General features: G+C 37.7%; 2 protein-coding genes across 4 annotated transcripts in view; one reads left to right on the top strand and one right to left on the bottom strand.

Annotated features, from left to right (window-relative positions):
* LOC127525739 (protein INSYN2B) overlaps positions 1 to 26,370 on the top strand; it is a 27,983-nt gene extending 1,613 nt beyond the window's left edge. The window contains exons 2-4 of the mRNA XM_051918535.1: positions 9,387 to 11,008; positions 12,276 to 12,350; positions 19,205 to 26,370. Of these exons, the coding sequence (XP_051774495.1) occupies positions 9,615 to 11,008; positions 12,276 to 12,350; positions 19,205 to 19,373 (1,638 nt within the window). The 5' untranslated portion in view covers positions 9,387 to 9,614 and the 3' untranslated portion in view covers positions 19,374 to 26,370. The remainder of the gene's footprint in view (positions 1 to 9,386; positions 11,009 to 12,275; positions 12,351 to 19,204) is intronic.
* The window catches only part of LOC127525738 (dedicator of cytokinesis protein 2), a 119,718-nt gene that overhangs the window by 40,006 nt on the left and 53,333 nt on the right, over positions 1 to 26,379 (bottom strand). The gene's annotated exons all lie outside the window — the stretch shown is intronic.

The raw sequence follows: 26,379 nt of genomic DNA, 5'->3' as shown, positions 1-26,379 counted from the left end.
GTGTATTTAAATGAGTGTGCATACATGTGTGTATATGCAATGCTTTTAAATGTGATGTGCGCATGTGCTTGTGTGTTTTTGTGCACATTTACACTAAAAAAAATTGGTGTAGAATTTACTTGTAATTTAATTGTCACAAATAATTACAAAGAAACAGGGAGACATTTAATTAAACATGACATTTTGAAGTAGAAAGACTGGAATAGTATTTTCTTGTAAAACACACTCCAATAATCTGTTTTTTACAACTCTGAAAAATCATTTTACAGTGTGTGTTTTGTCTAAACGCAAATGCATGGACTTGTTCATTATGTATGCATGTGGTTCTAAACCTGTGTGAATTTGTTTCTTCTGTGAAACACAAAAGAAGATTTTTTTGAAGAATGTCGGGAGTCAAACAATATTGGACCCCACTGACTTTTAATGTATGGACAAAAAATAAATAAAACACAGAGACATGTATCTAAATATCCTCTTTCATGTTTCACAGAAGAAAGTCGTAATACAGGTTTGGAATGACATGAGGTTGTGCAAAAATAAGGGTGAACTATTTCTTTAACTTGTTTATTTACCATTGCGTTAATTTAAATAACATTTACATGGTTTGAGGACGTCCCAGAATATTCCCAAAGAGAAGATATGTCATATTTATCTCACGTCTGGGGACAAATTAGTTCCCAAATTAGCGTGTGTCAGGTGTGTGATTCAGAACAAGTCTGTGTCAAATCGATGTCATGCTGAAGAAATCTAAACATTCAGAAACAGTGAGACAAACACACACACACACACACTTAAACATGTTAAAAGAAAGAAAGAAAGAAAGAGATGAACACTAGAGAGAGGGAAGGATGAAAGACAAGGAAACAAACAGACGGTGACAGCGAAAGAAAGAGAAGAAGAGACAAATGAGCAGAAAGACAGACAGGTAGTTAAGAGAGACGGAGCTGACCCTCTGAACGAGGTGAATCTCCAGACAGCTGTCAGGAAGATGTCCAGCTCATATTTCACCTCAGAATGAGAAGGAAGGAATAAGAATGCCTGACATGAAGAAAATGAAGCCCATTTTAAAAACCATTAAGAGTTTTTTTTTTTTTTTTTAATTGTGACATTTTCATGACAATTAAATACTCGGTTCTATTATATTTCCCTCAAACTCTTATTACTGTAATGCACAGCAATCCCAATCCAATTCAGATTATAAAATATTTATAAGACTTGAGAGAATTTGTAATTAATAAATAAATGCACAGGACCGGCAGTATGAAAAATATACGTAATCAAAAGTTTGTGGTCTGTAAGATTTTTTTTTTTTTTTTAAAGAAATTAATACTTTTATTCAGCAAGGATGCATTCAATTGATCAAAAGTGACAGTAAAGGTGTTCATAAAAGAGTTATAAAAAACATAATATGTTTCTATTTTGAAATAAATGCAATAATATAATCTGTTTTTGAACCATCAAAGAATTCTGAAAAAAGATCTTGGTTTCCACATAAATATGAAGCATCACAACTGTTTTCAACATTGATAATAATCATAAATGTTTCTTGAGTATCAAATCATCATATTAGAATGATTTCTGAAGGATCATGTGATATTGAAGACTGGAGTAATGATGCTGAAAATTCAGCTTTGATCACAGGAATAAATTACATTTTAACATATTTTCACATAGAAAATAGCTAGTTTAAATAGTAATAATATTTCACAATTTTACTGTTTTTACTGTATTTCTGATCCAATAAATGCAGCCTTGATGAGCATAAGAGACTTCTTTCAAAAACATCTAACAGACCCTTGACAAAACATACGTCATCATCCAAAAGAGGTGAAGACGCAAACATCAGCACGTCTCTTGGGATGTTTGTGTCCTTCTGCAGACAAATGCACACTCTCTCTCTCACACGCACACAGTTTTTTTTAAAAGCTGTTTTCTTTTTAAGCTGATAAATCTTTTAAGCTACCCTGATACTCTCGCAGACGCAAACACACACGCGTCTGATTGGTAAACACATTCGCTCCGTCACATGACTTGTGTAAAATAAACACACGTTTACCAGTGGGCATTGGCGTGCATCTTCGTGTGTTCTTGTTGGTTTACTAGTGCTGTTTGATAAGTTAAGTATAACTACTACTATTTAAACAAACCTCTAGAAGTCAGTATTAAAGTTTAGTCTGTGTGTCATCCCGCAACGTTTGTGCTCCAACCACACTAAACACCCTGGTAACTACCCAAAACAACCTAGAAATCCCCTAGCAACACCCTGGCAACCATCCTAAACACCCTGTCAACTACTCAGAACAACCTAGCAACACCCTAACAATTCACTAGCAACTCCCTGGAAAGAAACAACCCAGAAAACACTAACAACACCAAGAAAAACCTAGAAACCTCCTAACAATGTCATAGCAACTCCCTGGCAACCACCCAGAACATCCTAGTAAACACCTAACACCCAGAACAACCAACGAACCCTCTAACAATGCCCTATCACCCACCCAAAACATCATGGCAACCACCCAGAAAGCAACCTCCTAACAATGTCGTAGCAACTCCCTAGCAATCACCTAGAACACCCTAGCAACACCCAGGCCACCACCCAGAAAAACCAAGCAACCCTTTAAACAACAGCCTAGCAACTCCCTGCCAACCACCCAGAACACCCTAGTAAACACCCTGGCCACCACCCAGAACAACCAAGCAACCCTCTAACAATGCCCTATCAACTCTCTACAAACAACCCAAAACACCCAGAAAGCAACCTCGTAACAACGTCGTAGCAATTCCCTGGCAACCACCCAGAACACCCTAGCAACACCCAGGCCACCACCCAGAACAACCAAGCAACCCTTTAAACAACAGCCTAGCAACTCCCTGGAAACCACCCAGAACCTCCTAGAAACCATCCAGAAAAACCTAGAAATCCCAACGCCCTAGCAACTCCCAAGCAGCCACCCGGAACACCACAGCAACAACCTGGTATCCACCAATAACAACAAAGCAAACCTCTAACAATGCCCTAGCAACTCCCTGCGAACCGCCCAGAACACCCTAGAAATCGCATTGCAACATGCTAAAAACCACTAAGAACACCTTAGCAACCACACAGAAAAATGCTGGCAACTACCACAACTTTCATTCCAGTTATCATACTGTGGTTCTTTTAAATATATAACAGGGAGCTACAACAAAAGAGTACTACAGGGTCCTGTGAAGAATACTGTGGTATTACCTTGATACCATATTTAAGAAAAAACACTGTTATGGTTTAGTACTTTGGGGTATTTTTAGTTAGTGAGTGCTTAGCATGTCAGTGTGCATTGAGAAACATCACAGTGAAAGCCATTTGATACACACACACACACACACACACACACACACACACACACACACACACACACACACACACACACTATATGCACACCTGTGTGTATGCAGTAATATTTCCAATGTTTTTCCATTAGGTTACCATGTGAGTAGTGTGTGTGTGTGTGTGTGTGTGAGTTATGTGTGTAATATAACTCCTGGCGTTTTCCTCTCTCAGTGCGTCTCAGAGGTGCTGTACACTTTGACTGGTTAATATTGTATATCACAGCCTTAAACACACACGCGTGTGTCTCGCTTTGTAAAATCTCCCAGAGCAGTTTTATGCTTCTAATAACTGAAGCTTGGAATTACATCATACCACTGCAAAGTCTGAACCTCCAGCCAAACCAATGAAATCATCACAAAAAGAAGTTAAAAAGACCATATTTGATGTAATTGTTGTTATTGGAGTATTGGAAAAAGAGGCAGATTCCTTCAAATCTCATTAGATCCCACTGAAAGCAGTTAAAGGCTCCAGATAATGAACAGACGACTGGGAGTCACGGCACAGAATGAGCACAGACTTTTAGCAAACTACTGCATATCTTTCATTCAAACGGACACACAAGAACTATTTTGACACACTCTTTATGCTCATCCTGGCTTGTTTGTTGTTTTGGTTCATTTCTATGCTCACAGGGTCCAAAATCAACACCTGCAAGCCAATTGCTAATAAAAATTCGGCTTTTGACCATTTAGTGAAGCAATGTAAAAGAGCATCATGCAAATAGTTACAGCTCAACACCTTCATGACTATATTATATTATTAACTTGACATTTGAATTGATATTACAGTAAATGCAAATTTTAAGTGCATACATTTTCATGCATTATTTATGACTTAAAAGATCTAATGGTGTGCATCATTCAGAACTGAATTGATAACGCATTTTAAATCTCTGTCCATTAATTTTCCTATTATCACTGTGAAGCTGCTTTGAAACAATCTGTATTGTAAAAAGCGCTACATAAATGAAGATGACTTGACTTGACTTTAAATCCAATTCAACAAATTTGAATTGAACTGGAATTGTGGTCGCAAACAGAACACACAATTGCAATTTAAATTTGAATCAGAAGCAGAATTAAAAATGAATTAAAATGTAAAGAAATCTATAGGACTGTAATTTTATCTAGAAAAGACTTGTTTGAAAGTTTTGAATAAGACAGACGATGGATGGATGGATGGATGGATGGATGGAACGGTAGATAGTTTAAAAACACTCAATGCATCAACTGTGTTGAATTCAGTTCCGAAATTCAATTTCTCTTCCTGTCATTCCAATTCAACTTCCTAATGCAAAATACATAATGCAAAATAAGGTATAATGTCTGGTTGCAAATATTTATGGGCGGTAAACTTTCATTCTTCGCTCCAGTGGCAGGTTTGGCAAAAGCATAATTTTGGGCCCGTGTGTGTGAGTGTGTTTTCAGAACGGTGGTGACGGGACACTGCATCTGCGGCTCCTGAATATCGATCACCGCACACAGAGATGCCAGAGTCTATTAGATAAAGTGTGTGTGCGTGTGTGTGTGAATGATGACACAAGAGAGGCTCAGAAAGACAAAATCAAAGTCAGGAGTAACGGAGTGTGAAAGAGAAGAGAGAGGAGGAGTACAGGGCTCGACCGGAGCTGATGAAGAGATCAACAGAGACTCTTAGTGTGTGTGTGTGTGTGTGTGTGTGTGTGTGTCTGCACGAGAATGGAGGGATGAAAGTGGAACATCTAAGTGTGTGCTGATGAACCGTAACGAAGATCAACAAGAGACCTCAAGAATACAATACTGGAGAGAGAGAGAGAGAGAGAGAGAGAGAGTTAGTGTGTGTGTGTGTGTGTGTGTGTGTGTGTGTGTGTGTGTGTGTGTGTGTGTGTGTGTGTGTTCGTAAAGACAAGGCGCCCTTACAGAAAAGCACTGTTGCAATAATATAGTAATGTATCAGATAATACACACTCAAACACATTTACACTCTAAACCACACACTATTAATTTTTTTGATAAAACATTTTTACGCTTAAAAACACTGAGTAAATTTTAAAGTCAGTATGAAACTGAAGTTGAGGTAGTCGTTTCTTCCCTATTGTGTCGTATATCCGAGTGAAACGGCTTCTGGAACAAGAACAAATGTAGGGCGGGACTTGATTTTGTCCATGGGGAACTGATTGGATGTTTGGATGGTTGTGGTTTGCTACTGGTGGATCTCATGTGAGTGACAGGTTGCCCCGCCCTCGTCATCAGAGAACACTGAACAAAAAAAAAACACACAAAATAGAACTTTGTTTCAATATTTCTTGCTGGCAAAATGAGAATTCCTTCTATTTTGTGTCTAACATACTCAATTTCTTAAGTTGTTGTTAAAGATGAATAATATTGATATGAAGTAATAAGTAATAATTGTAGTTCTTGAAACTGATCAGTACAATATCTCAATTCTCCAATATTCTAATTGAAAATTAACAAACTTTTAAGTATATTGTAAAAATATAATTTATTAGTCAAATACTTATTTCCTTTTGTTAAAAAATTTAAAGAATATGTACATTTTAGACAAAAATCACTGTTGGATTTTTAAGCATTTATTTTGTTATGTCCAACTCATGGTATACAATATAGTATACAGAACTCTTCAGTATTTTTTTTGTTAATAAATGCAAAAGCACAGCATTGTATTACCACAGTACTTTAAGCGGATCCATTTCAAGGTCAACATGTGTCAGATCCACCAGATTAATGAATCTAAGTTCTTCTAAACACATCACAGAGCAAACAGCCGTCCTGAAACCCACATTCCCTCTCCGGAGGATTCAGAGACAGCAGACATGAAAGACGAGAGGAGGAGATTTGGCTTCGGATGCCTAATGAACGTAAATGCTGGGCGTTTGTAAGAACTGCAAATATTCCGTTAAATATTCCAGACTTTCCTAATTGAACACACACACAGACACACACACAGACACACACAGACACACAAACACACACACACACACAGACACACACAGACACACACAGACACACACACACACACACACACACACACAGACAGACACAGACACACACACAGACAACTTGTTCCTCATTAGGCCTGTTGTATGTGCATGAAATAAGCGAGTAGTGTTGTATGATAATGTTAATCTGTTAGAGGCTAATGGGGGTCATTAGCATTTTCAACCAACATCACACACACACATACACACATTTGTCTATATTAGTGAGCTCATCTCATAGAATTCCTTTGTTATTCTATCAGGTTAATACTATTTTCTATCTCCTATCCAAAACCCTAAACAAATCTTCACAGAAACATGTGCAAAACACTAGATTTAAACATGATTTGGCCCATTTATAAGCCGGCAAAATGTTCACACTAGTCAGTTGTCATGATATTTTACTATATATGAGAGGACTTTTGGCCCTCACAAGGATAGCTAAACAAGCGCACACACACACACACAGAAAAAACTTTCCACTATGATTAAGGGACAAATCCTATGCTCTTTGATCTATAAACTATTATCTATCATAAAAATTAACACAGCATGAAAACTAGGTCATTTTAAATGCATCAAATGTGTGTATATTAAGGAGTATTTTGGCCTGTCCCTCCTCTAACTAATCTATTTCTAATGGGTTTTCATAAGCGGTTTAGGTTTTATGAGTAACTTTTAAATAAGTCAAAAAAGGTCTGTGGTTAACATTATTTCAAGAGACTTCCACATTTCTTCTAAAACATAAATTACATATAATTTCAGTAGTTGTCTGATTAATCATGCACATAAATACACATCCTTATGGCCTTAGTTCTGATGTGGTAAACTTATTTTTGAAAGCACAGCAGTTTAAATTTACATTTGAGGTCTGAATTTGTGTAATTTATGTTGTAGAACAAAACAGGACATTTTCTTCATGTAAAGTGTATTATTTAATTCTTGCTTTTTTCTCAGTTTTAGCACAAATGACAGTGTTGACGGCTTTCAAGCTCAACCAACCCTGTTATCACAGTTTTTGTAAAATCAATAAACCACAATATTCTGAATTGTATTCATTTTTTCTTATTTTGATGGTTTTTAATGATTAAAAAAAATTATTTAAATGATTTTTAAAATATTTTTAGTGATAAAGAAATCACACAAATCATGTCCTAAAGTTTGCTAACAGGGTTGGACAAATGTCAAACGTATAGAAAATAAATAGAAAATAAAAAACCTTCTGATAATAAAACCTCCAAAAGGTGAATGACTGACATTGAAGGCTAAGAACTTCCTTTCACTGACCATTTGCTGAACATGAAGAAATAAAAGTGTTTTAAGCCTTATTTTGTTCCCTATTTGTGGAAAATGTCAGTAACACACACACACACACACACACACACACACACACACACACACACACACACACACACAGAGTGTTCGGGTCAGATGAGACGCACAGCTTTGAGTCGGTCTCATAAAAGAAAAGAAGCTTAACAGAAAACAAGATATGAACTACAAGACACACAGAGAGCTTATCAAAGAGCAAAAGAAAGGAGGGCGAACACTCCCATCTTAATGTTCGCGGAAGCAGGGACGCACTTAAGAGGAGGAGGAGATTACAGAGGAATAAAGTGATAATAATGGGCCCTTCAGGAAGAGAAGCAGTGAGACAGAGAGAGACTTTAATCAGCTGGATGTGACATATGGGGGATTTTGTTAACCCTCATTAATATTCGTAATAGTCGTGTTGGGGTTATTGGCGTCTCTGAGCATAAGACGGACGTGAACTTTAAAAGCGTCTCTCTGGTTTCTCCACTTGACTAGCATTCTTGATTACAGACACAAATTTGCACAGTGTTGGGGAGAAACTAACTAAAAGTTGTGATGCTTCTAACTTTTCAGAAGTTTAGGGGTTTGCAAAAGAGATCAGCTTTTCAAGTATCGTAACAATCTAAGTGTTTTTTGTCACATATTGTGTTGCACACACAGCTTTACAGTCAGGCGAACTCAGGCAATAATCTATGGGAGGACAGCATAAATACAAATATATTTTCATAAACGATTAATCACGATTAATCGCATCCAAAATAAAAGTTTGTGTTTACGTAATATACGTGCGTGCAGTGTGTATATTTATTATGTATATATAAATAAACACACATACATGTAATAATTTAAGAAATATTTACATGTATATTTATATATTTATATTTAAATATAAATTATATTATATATAAAAATAAATATTTTGTATAATATATATGTTTGTTAAATATATACATGCATGTGTGTAAAAACTTTTATTTTGGATGCGATTAATCGTGTTTAATCGTTTGACAGCACTAAAATAAATAAATGCAATAAATCATTAATTTAATGAATACATTAGTAAATAAAAAAATATGTAATTTTATGAAATGTATAAATTCATGAACTATATGGATAATTTATTTATTATCTGCATTTCTTCATTTCTTTATTTTGTTTTTAATTTTGCAGGTTTCGTCCTGACAGACCTTGCATTGCAAAGCTAGTGAATTGGTTCATTTGGATGGTTGATTTAAATGAACTGACTCCAAAATCAATTCACTGATTCATTTTGTGTTACTTTTCATTACAAAATACTGTAAAGTACTGTAAAAAGATGCACTCAGTAATATTTTGCTAATGTTGCACTAGCTGATATGACGTGGACATGCACTGAAACTGTATGGATGCAGCACCACACAAAAACTCAATTTTCCAATTACTGATGCAATTGAAAAAAAAAAAAAAATATTCACAGTTAGCCTTAACCATGATTTATTTTGTGTGCAATAGAGTCAAATAATTACTGATTGCACCTTTAACATTGCCAAACTAACTGAGATCCTCATTGTTTTTGTGAGAGATAAATATTACACAGAATAAAAAAATTGTATAATCTGAAAACACCCTCTTAAATAGTTTCAAAGTAATTAGCTTCTTTTTGTTACTGCAGCTCCAAAGTGTAGCTTGAGCACATGCACAATCATTCTAATGTCTTTTACACACATATTTCTTCTTTCTCAGACAGGTAAACAAGACAAAAAGAAGCAAAGTGACACTGGATTCACAGCAAGCCAATGGTGACCCAGATCTGATCTGAAAATGGATTTCTGACCAATGCGAACACTGTGGAATATTATTTCCCGAAATACACCGTGGAATAATTACCTTTGCTTTAGATAGTATGCTTAGAAACGAAGGCCACACCCCCTCCAGCTCCTCCTCAGGGGGCTGAGCCAATCAGCAGAGGTCATGGGCCGACGGGCGGCTGATGCGTCCAATGCTGTGCCGGCGCTGGAGGTGCCTCTTGCTGGTGGGCGGGCCATGCTGTCTCAGAAATGGGGTCCTCTGTGCAGCGTTGGTGTCCAAACATCGCCGGGCCTCCGCTCGCTTCCGTCATTAAAGAGGAGGACGCAAGCGGTCAGTACGGCCAATGGACCGACCGCAGAAACCATGTCGCTGGACCGGATGAGGCGTTGTGAGGTCAACGGCAGGCATGTGGTCAATGCGGCTTCCAGGAACGGACCGGACCGGGCGTCCCAGGAGAGCGAGGTGTACTGTCAAATCAACACCGGCAAAGTCAATCCGAACCAATCAGGACTGAGAGGGAGTTTAAAACGAACCCCTCGGTATGTTAACGGAAGTGTTGTTGCACCCGAGGTGGTGGGCGGAGTTTGTAGCGAGGGGGCGGAGTCTGAAGAAGCGAGACGGCAGAGTCAAACAATAACACGTGATTGTAGACGGGGTCAATCACTGAAAGGGGAAGCGTCCAGGCCGTCCTTGCACTGCGGAAGTGTCGGCTCGTACACCACGCCCCCTCGGCCATGCCGGATGATAACATCATCGCCCAAACTGTGCGCCAGCTGTGGGCGGAGACAGTCTCAAGCCCCGCCCTGCATGGCGCCCGCTTGTCGCAAACGAGCCGCCAGTCAGGTTCAAGCGAGCATGACGCTTCCGATGCCGCCGAGGAAATGCTGTTCACCTCGGCTGCAGAAACAAAACTCCACGGTGGCACAACCAACGTACGCCCAAATTCCCAATAACGTAATGCACACACAAAATACGACAACATGCTCCACCCCCTCGCAATCCAACAAAAAGGACGCACTCGCAAAAACAGAGTCATCGACGCAGTCTGAAAAACCTAAAAATGACTCGACGACGCACAAAACGCAACACACACAAACACGAGTCACACACACAACCAAAACAGAACCAACCGCACAATGCGCATCGCAAAAGACTAAGGACAAGTGTGCGACCACGCAAACGCACACATCCGTATCCGCCACATCTAAACCGGTTGGTTGTGAGTCACAAGCCACGCCCACTCTTCCACCCAAGAAAGGCTCTCAGTTGCAGGTAAAATCTAAACCAGCACCTCCAGAGCTTCTGATTGGCTCAAGGGCGGAACCTAAACCGCAAACCCCGCCCCCTCCCTCAGAACCTAAAACTGAGACAGAAACGGACTCTAAAGACACCCACCCACCACCAACAGATGAGATCCCACAATGCAACGGGGCACCTGGTGTTCTACACGGACTGCTGCAGAATGTAGAGGAAAACCTGCTGTATAATCAGGAAAAGATCAAAGTTCTTCTCAATGTCATCCAGGATCTGGAGAGGAACAAGGCAATGAGCGAAGGGTGAGCGAGAGCAAGAGATTAAGGCTCGGGAGTTCATGAAAGCGTGTTTGATTTGTGATTCCACACATCCATCATCCCATAATTCCCCTGGTAACTGATGTATCCTGAGGCAACACCTCAGGAATCTCGATCATCAATGGAACATCGACCCCCTACCGCTCTCTCTACTCTCTTTCTCTCATATTTGATGTCTTATTTTCTTGTCTCATCTTCACCGCTGCACCTCCTAACGCACTTACACTTTTTCTCTTAATCTCTTAAAAGTTTCCCTCTCTTTTTTATCCTCCATCCACATACACACAGTTTCGTCAGAACTCTGCTCTGACTGAAAGCTCAGATCTGCCAGAATTGATCAGGAAAGTGACTGTGTTGTATGTTTTAAAGTGTTCATATTCATTACATATTCAAGGACATTCAATAGAGGTCTGAATGCCTGTGGGATTCCTGCTGGCCTTGATTTTATTTGTTGTGACGCAGGAGTAAATTTCTGAGTTGTAGAAAAACTCTACACGAGTATGCAGGCTCGGAAACCATATTTTATATACAGGCCAAAAGTTTGAAAAAATTATGATTTTTTAATATTTGCTCACCAAGGCTGCATTTATTATTAGTATTATTAGTATAGAAGTATTATTACAATTTAAAATAACTGTTTTCAATTTTAATCTATTTAAAAAATGTATTAAATTATATGTTAATTACATTTTTCAATTTTTAAAACAAATACTACTGATGCTCTAATATTATCAGACTGAATACAGGTTTTGCTGGTTAATATTTTTGTTAAATATCTTGAATTTCTTTGGTAAACAAGAGAAAGTTCAAAGGAACAGCATTTGAAACAGAAATCTTATCATTATAATCATTATAAGTGTATTTACTGCCACTTTTGATCAATTAAATGCATCCTTGCTAGAAAAAAAGTTAATTTCTTTTTTTTTTTTATCTTTTTACCCTAATGTTTTGAATGGTAGTGTATAAAAGTTTCCACAAAAATATTAATTATTATCATAATGTATGTGTATATATATATGCATGTGTGCATGCGTGCATGTGTATGTGTATATATATACATATATATATATATATATATATATATAAAATGCTCTGCCTTGAAAATGCAGACATGTGTAGGATGAAAATCATTGTGGGTGGAAGCAGGATGGGAAAGCACAGACCACTAATTGAATGTTCAGTGAGTGTGAATCACATGCTCAAAGCGTCTGTGTGTGTATGTGCGGGTCTTCAGACTTTCTTGTTTTTTCAGGCGTTGTTCGTACAGAACAGGTCAGGACATCAACAACTGCTCAACCTGCCAGAAAACAGCCTGCATTATATACAGGTAAACATTACCAGCAGTGCACGTATGTCTATCACGTCGTAATTTAGCTTTTTATGGCTATTTTCCTTCCTGTTCGACCTTTACAATTAAACAGGCTGATTTTGCTACTGTGCTATATGAAAATGACCTCTGTTGTGAATGGCTACATTTCGCATTACACAATAGGAAGTGACATAATGTTCAAACATGAAAACACATTCATTGCATGCCTTTTTTTTAACATCAAAGCATTTCACACTAATCAAAGCCCATTATCAACCACATGCAAACATGTCAAAATGGAGCCTCTTTTTTAATTTTGTGATTTAATTTTGCTATTAAGTTGGTTAGAGGCTGACCAAAGCTCATGTCAACACTTTATTCTCAGACTTTCAGCAACAGCGCTCAACACTGCACGGACAGCATTAGCTGGTGTCACACAGGACAGACCAATCAGACCTGAATAGAGCAGAACATGGTCTATTTTTAACTTGAAAAGTCATGTTGAAAATGCAACACTACAGAGATGCAACGCAACATTCATCTGATGCATATGTACACACTGTAGATCAAAATTTTAAAAATTAGCCCAGAAATTGCTCCATCAGAGACACGTGAACCACGAGCTGAAGGAGGACGTTTGTACAATTATACTAAAAGGCCTTTTACTTGATAGAAAAGCATAAACTATCAAGCAGACGACAGAAGGCATCGTAGCAGATGTCAATAATTTAGATGCCTTAGAAATTGGCTTATTAAATATGATAAAGTAGGTTTTACAGGGTTAAAACTCTTTAGAGCAAAAAAAAAAAAAATCCTATTTCCTATGACCCATTTAAAGTATTATAAATCGTGCACAGAGCCACATCTGAGTTATGTCTCTTCTGGGGGGCAGAAACAGACAGAAATGCACCAGGAGACCATGAGGATGATTTAAGAGTTGCATCAATATCCTACAGCAGATCAAAACATCCGACGGCCACCAGAAACACATGAGCATCTACTCTATGAAGAAACAGATTGTATTAGTCCTAATTAGTGTTGCTTGCTAAATCAAGCATTATTATTACTATTTATCATAGTTAGGGGTGCACTGTCTTCAAAAAAAAAAGTAAAAATCTTTAAATAAGCAGTTAAATAGATGTGTGTGTGTGTGTGTGTGTGTGTGTGTGTGTGTGTGTGTATTTCTGTAGGTGTGTGATGTATTTGTTAGAGTCAGCTGGTTTGTATGTTTGTTATAATCGAGAGACAGAGAGCTCAAACCGTAATGAAGCCTTGAGGGATAGAAACACACACACACACACACGTATCATAAAGCCAGAGAAAACTCTGAACCTGGAGATATCTCTCCTGTCTCACAAACACAAACAGGAACAGCTAGTAAACGTGTATGAAATTCCCTCTGCTCTTTTATCTCCCTTCCTCTTTTTTCCTGTTGGGACAAACAGGATCATTATTCCCGTACTATGAAGAGCTAATCGCACACTAATGCATGTTTCCAGCACTCACACTGAGGTAAAGCCTCGGGAATCAATTAAGAGAGATGGATTTCCTATTGAAGTTTAATCTCATGACAATACAGCAAGAGAAAAGCCATGAACACACATACACACACACACACACACACACACACAGGTTCTGTTCCAATTGCTATTGAGCTTCTTTGTCTACATAGACAGCATACTAACTAAAGTGACTGATTTGGAGCGCCCTGTAGTGCTCCTCATGTGAAAGTAGAGACTGTAGACTTGACAAAGGTTCTTTAATTTGTTCATTCATGCGTTCATTTATTCATGTGTTCATGCATTCATTCATTTATTCAAGCATTCCTTGATTTGTTCACACATACATTCATTAATTCATGTGTCCATGCATTCATTCATTCATTCATTCGTTCATTCGTTCATCCATTCATTTATTCATTAATTTTAGGATTGAATTCGTTCATGCATAAATTTATTCATGCATTCATTTATGCATGCATTCATTCATTCATTTGTTCATCCATTCATTCGTTAATTAATTCATTCATGCATTCATTCATTCATTTTTTCATTCATTCATTCATTTGTTCATCCATTTATTCATTCGTTCATTTATTCATTCAAGCATGTATTCGTTCATGCATACATTCATTCATTCATTCATTAGTTCGTTCATCCATTCATTCATTCTTTCATTCATTCATGCATTTATTCATTTATGCATGTATTTGTTCATGCATTCATTCATTCATTCATTCATTCATTCATTCGTTCGTTCATTTGTTTATCCGTTCATTCATTCGTTCATCCATTCATTCATTCATTCTTTTATGCATTTATTCATTAATTCATGCATGTATTTTTTCATGCATTCATTCACTCATTCATGCATTCATTCACTCATTCATTCATGCATGTATTCATTCGTGCATTCATTCATTAATTTATGAATTTATACATTCATTTAATTATGCATGTATTCATTCACTCATTCATTCATTCATTCATGCATTGATTCATTCATTCAATAAATGAATGTAATTATTATCCCACCAAGAGAAACTAGTTTTGCAGCAAAGATGTCAGACACAAAACTGACAAATTTACAACAAAATCACTGTACAATAACATGAAATAATATATTTAAGGCAAATCAGTTCACTCATTGGCCATCTTGTCCATTGGTAAAAAGCACAGAGGTACAGCTGCTATCGGTCTGATAACTATATCGGTCTGATATAGTTGAGATTATGCGTAAATAACATTCAAATTAGCACTAAAGTCTGACAACAATGGTAAAGATTTGTTTCTTCTAGTCTTCAGTGCTCATTTTCCCAGAAGAGAAATTTTGAACGTGTATACTTTTGTCACCTTTTAGAAGTACACTAGCATATAGGTGAGCTCAAAGCTAATAGAAATGGACTGAAAAAAAACTCTGGATTTTAAGGTCTTTAAAAATCCGCAACAAAAAAGTAACATCTGAGCAAAAAAAACATTTCCTCTGGGTTGGCTTTGCACTCATGCAAGCTGTGTGATTTATAGTGCTAGATATCCTTTGACTCATGATTTCTGGAAGATAATATTGATGATTAAGATTTTTCCCCATCTGAAAGTGCAGACTCCAGCTTTGAGCTTTCTGACTGAGTGAACGCTCTTCCCTCAAAAGATCCGTTCATCACAAATTCTGCTTTCATAATTCTTTATCTCTCTCTTTCTTCCTTTTTCTCTCTGTCTTGGTGCCTTCGTTCTCTAGGGACACAGGAAAGTTGAGATGGGCTTGGTTATAGTGCTCCTTAAAATACAGAAATGTGCACTCCTCTGAAGTCAAACATTTCTTTTCCCCATGCAAACCTCAGGTGGTTGCTCAGTGGTTACTAGCCCGAGTCAAAAGAGTCTATGATCTTCTTTATGAATCATTCATGTCTTAAGCACAAACGTTATGCGACAAAGTCTAAAATTTAGGGTTAAAGGTCTCTTTAAACCACAAAGTCTGAGCAACAACAATAGTAATGCAAACACTACTGATGACAAAAAAAGCATAATCAATTGCACTGAGAAAAAAAAAAAAAAAAAAAAACCCTCAGTGAAGATGAATTTGCACGGTGCAACAATCATATACATGTAAATGTGTCATCTGGATATGCAAATGAGAGACATCACCTAGCAATTTCTAGTGACAAATGACGCCCTCTGAAATGACAGCAACACTGAAAAACAGATTTACAGCCGGCAAAAACTGTCGAGTTTCAAATGCAATACAGAAATAACTAGATTTGCATTTCCTGAAGAAAACAGAAGCGCCTGCATGACGGCAAAAGGAAAGTTTGAGATTTAGGCTTTAGCTCTGCGTGTGAAATGCTGCATCCCAGATGCTTTGCTTCTGAGCATCATGTTTATAGGGGACCTATTATGTCCTTTTTCAAAGTCTTGATATTGTTTTTGGGCTCTACTAGAATAGGTTTTCACGCTTGAATGTTCAAAAAACATATTATTTTCCTCATATTCTCCATTGTTGCAGCTCCTCTCTTCCAGTCTGTCAGTAACGCTCTGCTTAGTTCCTGTGTCTATGAAGCTCCTCCTTCTGAAAAGCACAATGTGCTCTGATTGGTCGGTTGGACCATTGTGTTGCGATTGGTCAAGCACTTCGAGTGTGTTTGGGAAATGTCCCGCTCACTCAACCAGGCCCCACACCTTTATTTAGCATATGCCTTGGGCGGGAATTACATAAATGAGGAATACTGTGACATGTTCGTTCCCGGAAGAAAACTCAAGACTACAATGAAGGCATTTCAGGGAGTTCAGAAACACTGACACTGATATAGAGAAGAACTCCTGCTGGAGGGACTTTTTCATGCTCAAACAGCAACATTACACACTAAAGAAAGATGAACATGTAAAAAAGCAGAATAGTTCCTCTTTAAAATCAGCTGAGCATCAACATTCATCGCACACAATCTCTGCAGTACAAAATGCAGCTAGAGATGCTTAAACAGATGCAATAAAGGCAAAAAGGGAAAGAAGGACAAAAGCAATTCGGTGTGCAAATAATACAATGATTTAGAAAAGAAATGCAATAGCACAATCGATGCGGGACGGGTGTATTTTCCATACAGTGTTCACTAGGCTCTATAACAAGCTGTTGTTGAACATGCTTCATTTATCTCTTTCCCTTATTATGGGGTTTGTTAACCTTCAATACATTCTCTATCGGTCTGTATTATTCTCTCATCCTTTTACCTCTCGTTTTTTGCTCATCACATCCTTTCTTTTCTCTCTTTCTCTCGACTCACTTAGTTGCCGGGAAATTGCAGGCAGGACTGTGGCTATACTGTAAATAGAGGGCATAACCCCTAACACACACACACACACAGACACACACACACACACACACACACACCCTCCTCTTGATGTTAGATTGCAGGCAGATGAAATGGTCAAAATCGCTGTGTGTATGACGCTGTTGTGATAATAGTGTCAGCAGCCTTGGCTCCAAAAGTATTTGTTTTATTCATTTCCACTTTGGGATTTTAAAAAACTCATCATAAAGAGTTTTAATCCTTGACCCGAACCGACCAGCTCTGAGATGAAGCAAAATATTACAAACTTTCATTTTAAAAACAAAAAAAGTATTTGAAAATTGCAAAGATAACAACAGTACAAGAAGCACTGCAAATGACACAATCCCATCAAAAACTACGACACAATATTGACTTAATTATAAGTGATTATAAATTTAAAAACAATGTATGTGAAGTTTAATGCAAATTATTTAGGTATGTACAAATATTCACTACCATTTAAGGCCAAATTAAAGTTTAAAGTCAGCAAATAGATAAAAAAAAAAAAAAGAGTCTATTTCAACTAATTGTGTTCTTTTGAACTTTCTATTCATCAAAGAATCCTGAAAAAGTATCACAGTTTCCACAGAAATCTGAAGCAGCACAACTGTTTTCAACACTGATAATAATCATAAATGTTTCTTGAGCATCAAATCATCATATTAGAATGATTTCTGAAGGATCATGTGACACTGAAGACTGGAGTAATGATGCTGAAAAATCAGCTTTGATCACTGGATATAAATTACATTTTAAAATATATTCACATAAACAGTTATTTTAAATTGTAATAATATTTCACAATATTACTGTTTTTACTGTATTTTTGATCAAATAAATGCACATTTGGTGAGCAGAAGAGACTTCTTTTTTAAAAAGTGGAATGGTAGTGTATAAGTAGTCCTTATTTTCATGGTAACAGCGACTTCTTTGATTGGTGGATCTGGATTTGGCTATTAAACATGATTTCAAAGAAAACTGCAGCTGCAGTGACTTAAGTTCAGAGCTCACAGTCAGTGTTTCCTGAAAGGTTTATACATTATCATTAAAAATCTATCTATGGAAAAAAAAAATGAATGAGAATGAAAATGATTTTTTACTTCCTGAACCCGTCTGCTGTACTGTGAAACTTCTAAGAAAGTGAGATGAATGACGGACTGAGCAGAAGGAAAGAGAGAGAGATTGAAGAATGTTTCTCTGTAGGTTTGTCTTTAGTTTTGTTTGTTATTTTGACATGTCATATTGTCTTAATGTTCATTTCTATGTCATGACAAACAATGTGTCATTACAGATGATGAAAAGTGTTTCTGTTTTACTCTCTCTTTCATCAATAACACTCTTCATTCACAAAAAAAAAAAAAAAAAAAAACAACATGTATCAATTTCTGTTGTAATTACATCAAAATGTCTATCTTTTTGCCCAATTTTAATGTATCCTATATCTTTGCAACAAACATACATTATTATAATCTTAAAAACAACTTGTTTAATTCTGATAGATTTCTGAGTGGGAAATAACGTGATGTGATATGATTGGATTGTGAGAAATATATTATTTTTTTCAGTCCACACAGCCTTGATTACATCAACCAAAAGTTGTTTCGGTGCTTACAAACAAACTTACAAACAAATTACATTTGGAAGAAAAAAAAAAAACAAAACAAGACAAATATTATTTCAATTAGAATAACATGCACAGATGAATCATTCACAATAAGACCAGAAGGAATGAAAACATTAAAATTATATTCATTTAACATTATATATATATATTCATCAAAGGTTTCTGGTCTTTTTCTGAATTATTCATCAGTGCATGTTTTTCCAAAGAAAAAAAAAAAAAAAAAAAAAAAAGTATTTTTGATCTTTTGTTGAAACGTAAAAACTTTGCTGTTGAAATACACACATTTTCCAAATTTTTCTTTGAATATCCCATTTAAAATCCCAGTAATCAATAAAGATAAAGGTGGATGTAATGGGTGCATCTCTCATTGCAGAATTAATAATTTTTAATTTTAAATATTTTATTTAATCATATTATCCGTCTTTTTAGTGTGGAGCACGACTTCCGTGTGCAAGAGGGACGATTTCAAACCATTCTGGAAGCCTTGGATGAAGCGGAGTACGATGTTCCCGCCCCCATCCCAAAACCCGCCCACATACGCCCACCAACCAAGAGCCGCGTCAAGAAACTGCGAAAGAAGTGTTTCTGGTGGCTGTAGAAAACCATTGAGACCTTTTATGGAAAATTCCACCAGCATCGCTGCTGTCATGGAGAGCCAAACACTTGACTGGACATATGAATACATTCCAGCTTCCAAAAACAACTTTATGATGCAGGATAAAGGATTTGCTCTTACTGAACGGATTATACTTTGAAATAATTGTTACAGCGTGATGAACTTTGCAAAGCCAAGGCTGAACCAAAAGCTCATCTGACATCCTGAAAACTTGAGGACAATTTAAAACCCAAGGAGACCCACAAGACCTCGCGTCTAACCAGTCAATAAATCCACTTCATAGTGTCTGACGGAGTCAATATCCCTCTTTACGCTGATGGACAGAGCGTTACCCTGATGGAGATTCTCCGTCTCATCTCCTCGTCACCATTCTCTGACCTTTGTGTGCAGATGGCTTTCGTCCCCGACTAATGAATGTCTAAAGCTCTGTTCCCAAACCAAGTCATCTGCCTACCTACACAGCATTTTAAGTAACCGGTAGTTGAGCTCCAGACATGAAGGCCATCTTAAAGATGCATATATCCTTAATGGAAAAGGCAATCGCAGAACGCATCGTGACAAGAATAAGCATCCAAGTTGTAACACTTATCAATACTGACATCTGCTTAATGAAATAATCTATTGGAATCAATCAGTCTCTTATGAGCTTCTATTTCAGTTAGAATGCTGCCTGTGTAGACGGCAGGTTTCGGAAGAGAGTTTAAATGTTTCAAATATTGAAGTTCAGAATTCCAAAAGTTCCAATGTTACAATGTGATTCTAGAAGCAAAAGCAGGAAAGAAAGTGTGACTGAAAGGGCCGTCCATACTGAACACCAGGGCTTGACATTAACTTTTTTGCTAACCAGCCACTGTGGCTAGTGGTTTTCCAAAGTTACTAGCCACTCAGCATTTTCACTGGCCACAATTTTGACATCAATAACATGGGGAAAACAGGAAAACAGGCCTTATAGATATATTTAATTTTATCTCACGATTTAGCAGCAGGTATATTAGGCTGCTGTCACTTTAAGACCTGATGCACTGATCCATTATACTGTTACACATGCGTTTGGTTTCTCAACCGTTTACTTTCACTTAAAACATAACTGACTGTGTTTACGTGAATGCTCGCCAAGACCGGCATTTTGACATTATTTTGTGTGTATTTGACTGTTGAAGCACAATAAGCAGCGAAAAAGAACTCAATTTAGTGCCGTGAGGCGCTTTATGTGCACACACTTTGGGTGTTTTCTGCAGGAATGAGTAAAATTATGCACAATATGCACAATCCCACAATGAAATTCAAGCCCTGTAACAGCAACAACATTCATCTGGAGCAAAACGAGTGAATGAGGGGAGGCGGGTTTGTGTGTCGACTCACTGTCGGAGAGATGAGAGAGCGAGAAAGCGCAGCTGGTATCTTGTATATATGCTGTGGAAAATGAGCATTGGAAGCATTTCAAAAATTTAAAGGGTTAGTTCACCCAAAAATGAAAATTCTGTCATTTATTACTCACCCTCATGTCGTTCCACACCTTTAAGACCTTCGTTCATCTTCGGAACACAAACTAAGATATTTTTGATAAAATCCGATGGCTCAGTGAGGCCTCTATTGCCAGCAATAGAGGCCTCACTTTTGTTTCGAATCAGTGGTTCAGATCGCATATCAAACTGCCAAAGTCATGTGAACTATTGAAATTTCGAAACACTTATGATGTAACGAAGCCTCGTTTACTGAAATCACGTTACTTTGGTGCTCTGAACCACTGATTCGAAGCAAAGATTTGTAAAGCTTCATGAAGCGGTGTTTGGAAACCGCCCATCACTAGATATTGTTGAAAAGTCGTTATTTTGTTGTTTTTTTGGTGCACAAAAAGTATTCTCATCGCTTCATAACATTAAGGTTGAACCACTGTACTCACATGGACTGTTTTAAATGTGTCTTTAGTATCTTTCTGGGCATCCTGCCTCGCTGCTCAGATTGGGCTGCCTCGCTGCTCAGATTGGTTTGCGTCTGTAACTCCGTATAGCTTTGTTTTGAATCTCTTACTTTTATTCATTGTTGCTTATTTTTTTATTACCGTATATGTAATATTGCCTACCACACTAATCTGACGTCGCTAGCTTGTAATATTTGAATCTAAATCGCTGTTACAACGCATTTGCATTTGCAGCGCTAGCTTGTCAACTTGTTAACAGTCGCTCGCGCGCTCCTTTTTCAACGCGTTCTTCAAACAGCTGTGGTAAGTCGGATCAGTCTACAAACACGGTGAGTCATGTCATCCTCTCCCAGCATTGCTACCTGTTCCATTTGCCACATGTTTACCATAGCTCTCTCTGTCAGTGATGAGGGATTTACATGTCATAAATGTAGGGAAATAGTCAGGCTGACAGAGAGAATCTCAGAATTAGAGACACGCATCCAAACTTTAATCGAGGATAGTAAGAATGCAAGGGCTTCAGATACTGTTTTGGATGCGACTAGCTTAGTGAACTCTGTACATTGTTTGGTTCCGGCTGTAGAGCCCGTGCAGCAGGGCACTTGGGTAACGGTGAGGCGGCCTAGCCGCGAAAAACACCACTCTTCCGTTCCAATAAGAACATCAAACAGGTTCTCCCCACTCAGTGATACACCCACTGAGAATCCTGTTGAAAGTGCCCTAGTTATTGGCGATTCTATTACACGGAACGTGAAAATAGAGACACCAGCCACCATAGTCACATGTTTGCCGGGAGCCAGAGCACCTGACATCAAAGCAAATTTAAAAGTGCTGGCTAATGCTAATCGTAAATACTCTAAGATTATTATTCACGTCGGCACTAATGATGTTCGACTTCGCCAGTCGGAGATCACTAAAATTAACATTAAAGAGGTGTGTGAACTCGCAAGTACAATGTCAGGAGAAGTAATTTGCTCTGGCCCCCTTCCTGTTCGTCGGAGTGATGAGATAGTTAGCAGATTATCATCACTCAATGGCTGGCTGTCTAAGTGGTGTCCGCAAAATAATATAGGTTTCATAGATAATTGGAAAAGTTTTTGGGGCAGACCTGACCTGTTAAAAAGAGATGGTATTCATCCCTCCCGGGATGGTGCTGCTCTTCTCTCTAGTAATATGGCACATAGTCTTAGAACTGAAACATGACAAACTGGGGCCCAGGTCAGAAAGCAGCAGACAAACTGGCTAAACCGACCGTCTGCTAGCTGCCTCACGTTACAGAAGTCAGAAAATTCAGATAACTCTCAACACATAGAAACTCTTACACCTAGATATTTTCAAATAGAGACTGTGTCTGTACCCCGAATTAGTAAAAACAAAAAACTTCCAAACCCATTTAATGGTAAAAATTTAATTGATGTTCAACAAATAAAAAATAGAGATAATAATGCTAAACAAATGATAAAACTCGGGTTGTTAAATATTAGATCCCTTTCTTCAAAATCACTTATTGTTAATGATATTATCAAAGATAATAATCTAGATGTGCTGTGTTTGACAGAAACTTGGCTAAAACCGGACGATTACATTACTTTAAATGAGTCTAGCCCTCAAGGTTATGATTATCGACACAATGCCCGTCAGAAAGGCAAAGGGGGAGGTGTTGCTGTAATCTATAGTAATATTTACAGTATTAGTCAGAAGTCTTTCAAATATAATTCCTTCGAAACTATGGTACTTTACGTAACATTATGTAAGTTGACATTTGTGCTGGCTACTGTATACAGGCCACCAGGACACAATACAGACTTTATCAAAGAATTTGCTGACTTTCTATCAGAGTTAGTACTAGCTGTAGGTAAAGTCCTTGTTGTTGGTGATTTTAATATTCATGTAGATAATAAAAAAGACGCATTAGGATTGGCATTTGCAGATATTCTAAACTCTATTGGTGTTAGACAACATGTGTCAGGACCCACTCATTGTCATAATCATACTTTAGATCTAATATTGTCACATGGAATCGATATTGATGCTGTTGAAATTCTGCAGCAGAGTGACGACATCTCAGATCATTATCTAGTCTCGTGTATACTACATTTAGTCAAGGCGGCTAAACTGCCTCCATGCCATAAATATGGTAGAACCATCACTTCTACCACTAAAGATTGCTTTATAAATAATCTTCCTGATCATTTTCATCGCCTTAGCATACCAGACAGCTTAGAAGACCTCGATGTTGCAACAGAAACTATTGCCTCTGTCTTTTCCAGCACATTAGACTCAGTTGCTCCTTTGCGTTTAAAAAAGATTAAGGAAATTAATCCAATGCCATGGTACAATGACCACACTCGGGCCCTAAAGTTAGCAGCCAGAAAAATGGAGCGCAGCTGGAAGAAATCAAAACTAGAAGTATTTCGTATTTCGTGGAGAGAGAGAATGATTGAGTACAGAAAGGCCTTAAAATCTGCTAGATCTGCCTATTTTTCAAAACTCTTAGAAGAAAATAAACACAACCCTAGGTATTTATTTGATACAGTGGCTAAATTAACAAGAAATAAAGCTTCAACTTCTGATGTTTCCAAAGAGCACAGCAGTAATGACTTTATGAACTTCTTTACTTGCAAGATTGATAATATTAGAGAAAAAATAATAACCATGCAACCGTCTACTACAGTATCGTGTCAGATAGTGCATTGTAGTGTCCCTGAGGAAAAATTCAATTCATTTACTGCTTTAGGAGAGGAAGAATTGTCTAAACTTGTTAAATCATCAAAATCAACAACATGTATGTTAGACCCTATACCGACTAAGCTATTGAAAGAAATGCTTCCAGAGGTCATAGACCCTCTTCTCAATATCGTCAATTCATCTTTATCATTAGGATACGTACCAAAAACTTTTAAGCTGGCTATTATTAAACCACTTATTAAAAAACCACAACTTGATCCTAGAGAATTAGTCAATTACAGGCCGATCTCAAATCTCACTTTTCTGTCAAAAATACTAGAAAAGGCAGTATCATCACAGCTATGTTCCTTTTTAGAAAGAAATGGTATCTGTGAGGATTTCCAGTCAGGATTTAGACCGTACCATAGTACTGAGACTGCTCTCATTAGAGTTACTAATGATTTGCTCTTATCATCAGATCGTGGTTGTATCTCTCTATTAGTGTTACTGGATCTTAGTGCAGCATTTGACACTATTGATCACAATATTCTTTTAAATAGACTCGAAAATTATGTTGGCATTAGTGGAATTGCATTGTCATGGTTCAAATCATACTTATCTGACCGTTATCAGTTTGTAGTAGTAAACGAAGACATGTCATATCGATCACAAGTTCAATATGGAGTACCACAAGGCTCAGTACTAGGACCGTTACTGTTCACTCTGTACATGCTACCCTTGGGAGATATCATTAGGAAGCATGGCGTTAGTTTTCACTGTTACGCTGATGATACTCAGCTCTATATTTCTTCGCGCCCTGACGAAACTTACCAATTCACAAAATTAACGGAGTGCATAGCTGATATAAAAATTTGGATGACCAGTAATTTCCTACTACTAAATTCAGAAAAAACAGAGATTCTAATTTTTGGACCAAAAACTTCTTCACGTAATAACCTAGAATATTGTCTAACACTTGATGGCTGCTCTGTTAAGTCTTCGTCGTCAGTTAGGAACCTAGGTGTGCTCTTTGATACCAATCTTTCATTTGAAGGCCATGTTACTAGCATCTGTAAAACCGCATTCTTCCATCTTAAAAATATATCTAAACTACGACATATGCTCTCAATGAAAAATGCAGAACAGTTAGTTCATGCGTTCATGACCTCAAGGCTAGATTACTGTAACGCTCTACTGGGTGGTTGTTCTGCTCGCCTGATAAATAAACTACAGCTCGTACAAAATGCAGCAGCTAGAGTTCTTACTAGAACCAGGAAGTATGACCATATTAGCCCAGTTCTGTCAACACTGCATTGGCTTCCTGTTAAACATCGTATAGATTTTAAAATCTTGCTAATTACTTACAAAGCACTAAATGGTTTAGCTCCCCAGTACCTGAGCGAGCTCCTAATTCATTATAGTCCTTCACGTCTATTGCGATCTCAGAATTCAGGCCAGCTGATAATACCTAGAATATCAAAATCAACTGCAGGTGGTAGATCCTTCTCCTATTTGGCACCTAAACTCTGGAACAATCTTCCTAGCATTGTTCGGGAAGCAGACACACTCTGTCAGTTTAAATCTAGACTAAAAACGCATCTCTTTAACCTGGCATACACATAACACATTACCAATTTATATTTCCAAATCCGTTAAAGGATTATTAGGCTGCATAAATTAGGTCAGCCGGAACCGGGAACACTTCCTATAACACCTGATGTACTCGTTACATCAGAAGAAGAATGGCATCTACGCTAATATTAGTCTTTCTGTTTATCCCGAGGTTCACCGTAGTCAACCGGATCTGGGCCGTATCCAGGTGAGACCAAGGACCTGCACCTTGACACGACCACAACGCAGCCCTGAAGTATCAGCAGAGATTGAGTCAACTAGATCATCCCCTGTGAAGGCCTCATCGACACGACAGCCACGACACAGTTCCTCAACAACCGTCCATACCGGCGTGATGAATACGATCCTCAATTGGATGGAACTGAAATAAATACTTTTAATGTTGCGATCCTATTGGACTTATGATAGCAACCTGAATTGTAACAAAGCACTGTTGGCCAGAGGAGAACTGGCACCCCGACTAAGCCTGGTTTCTCCCAAGGTTTTTTTCTCCATTTTAACACCAATTTGCCACTTGTCTGCCACCTGATGTCACCTGATGGAGTTTGGGTTCCTTGCCGCTGTCGCCTCTGGCTTGCTTAGTTGGGGACACTTGACTTGACATTTTGATATTCAACAGTGCTTTTGATCTGCCTGCATTGACACTATTCTTTAAGAGCTGCTGTGCAGCCAAATAATGTACCAGTTATCAATGTAAAGCTGCTTTGACACAATCTACATTGTAAAAAGCGCTATATAAATAAAGGTGACTTGACTTGACTTGACATT

The sequence above is a fragment of the Ctenopharyngodon idella genome, chromosome 14 (genome assembly GCF_019924925.1).
Source record: "Ctenopharyngodon idella isolate HZGC_01 chromosome 14, HZGC01, whole genome shotgun sequence".
Lineage (NCBI taxonomy): Eukaryota > Metazoa > Chordata > Actinopteri > Cypriniformes > Xenocyprididae > Ctenopharyngodon > Ctenopharyngodon idella.
The sequence above is the reverse complement of the archived record's forward strand: the minus strand, read 5'-3'. Positions and strand labels throughout refer to the sequence as shown.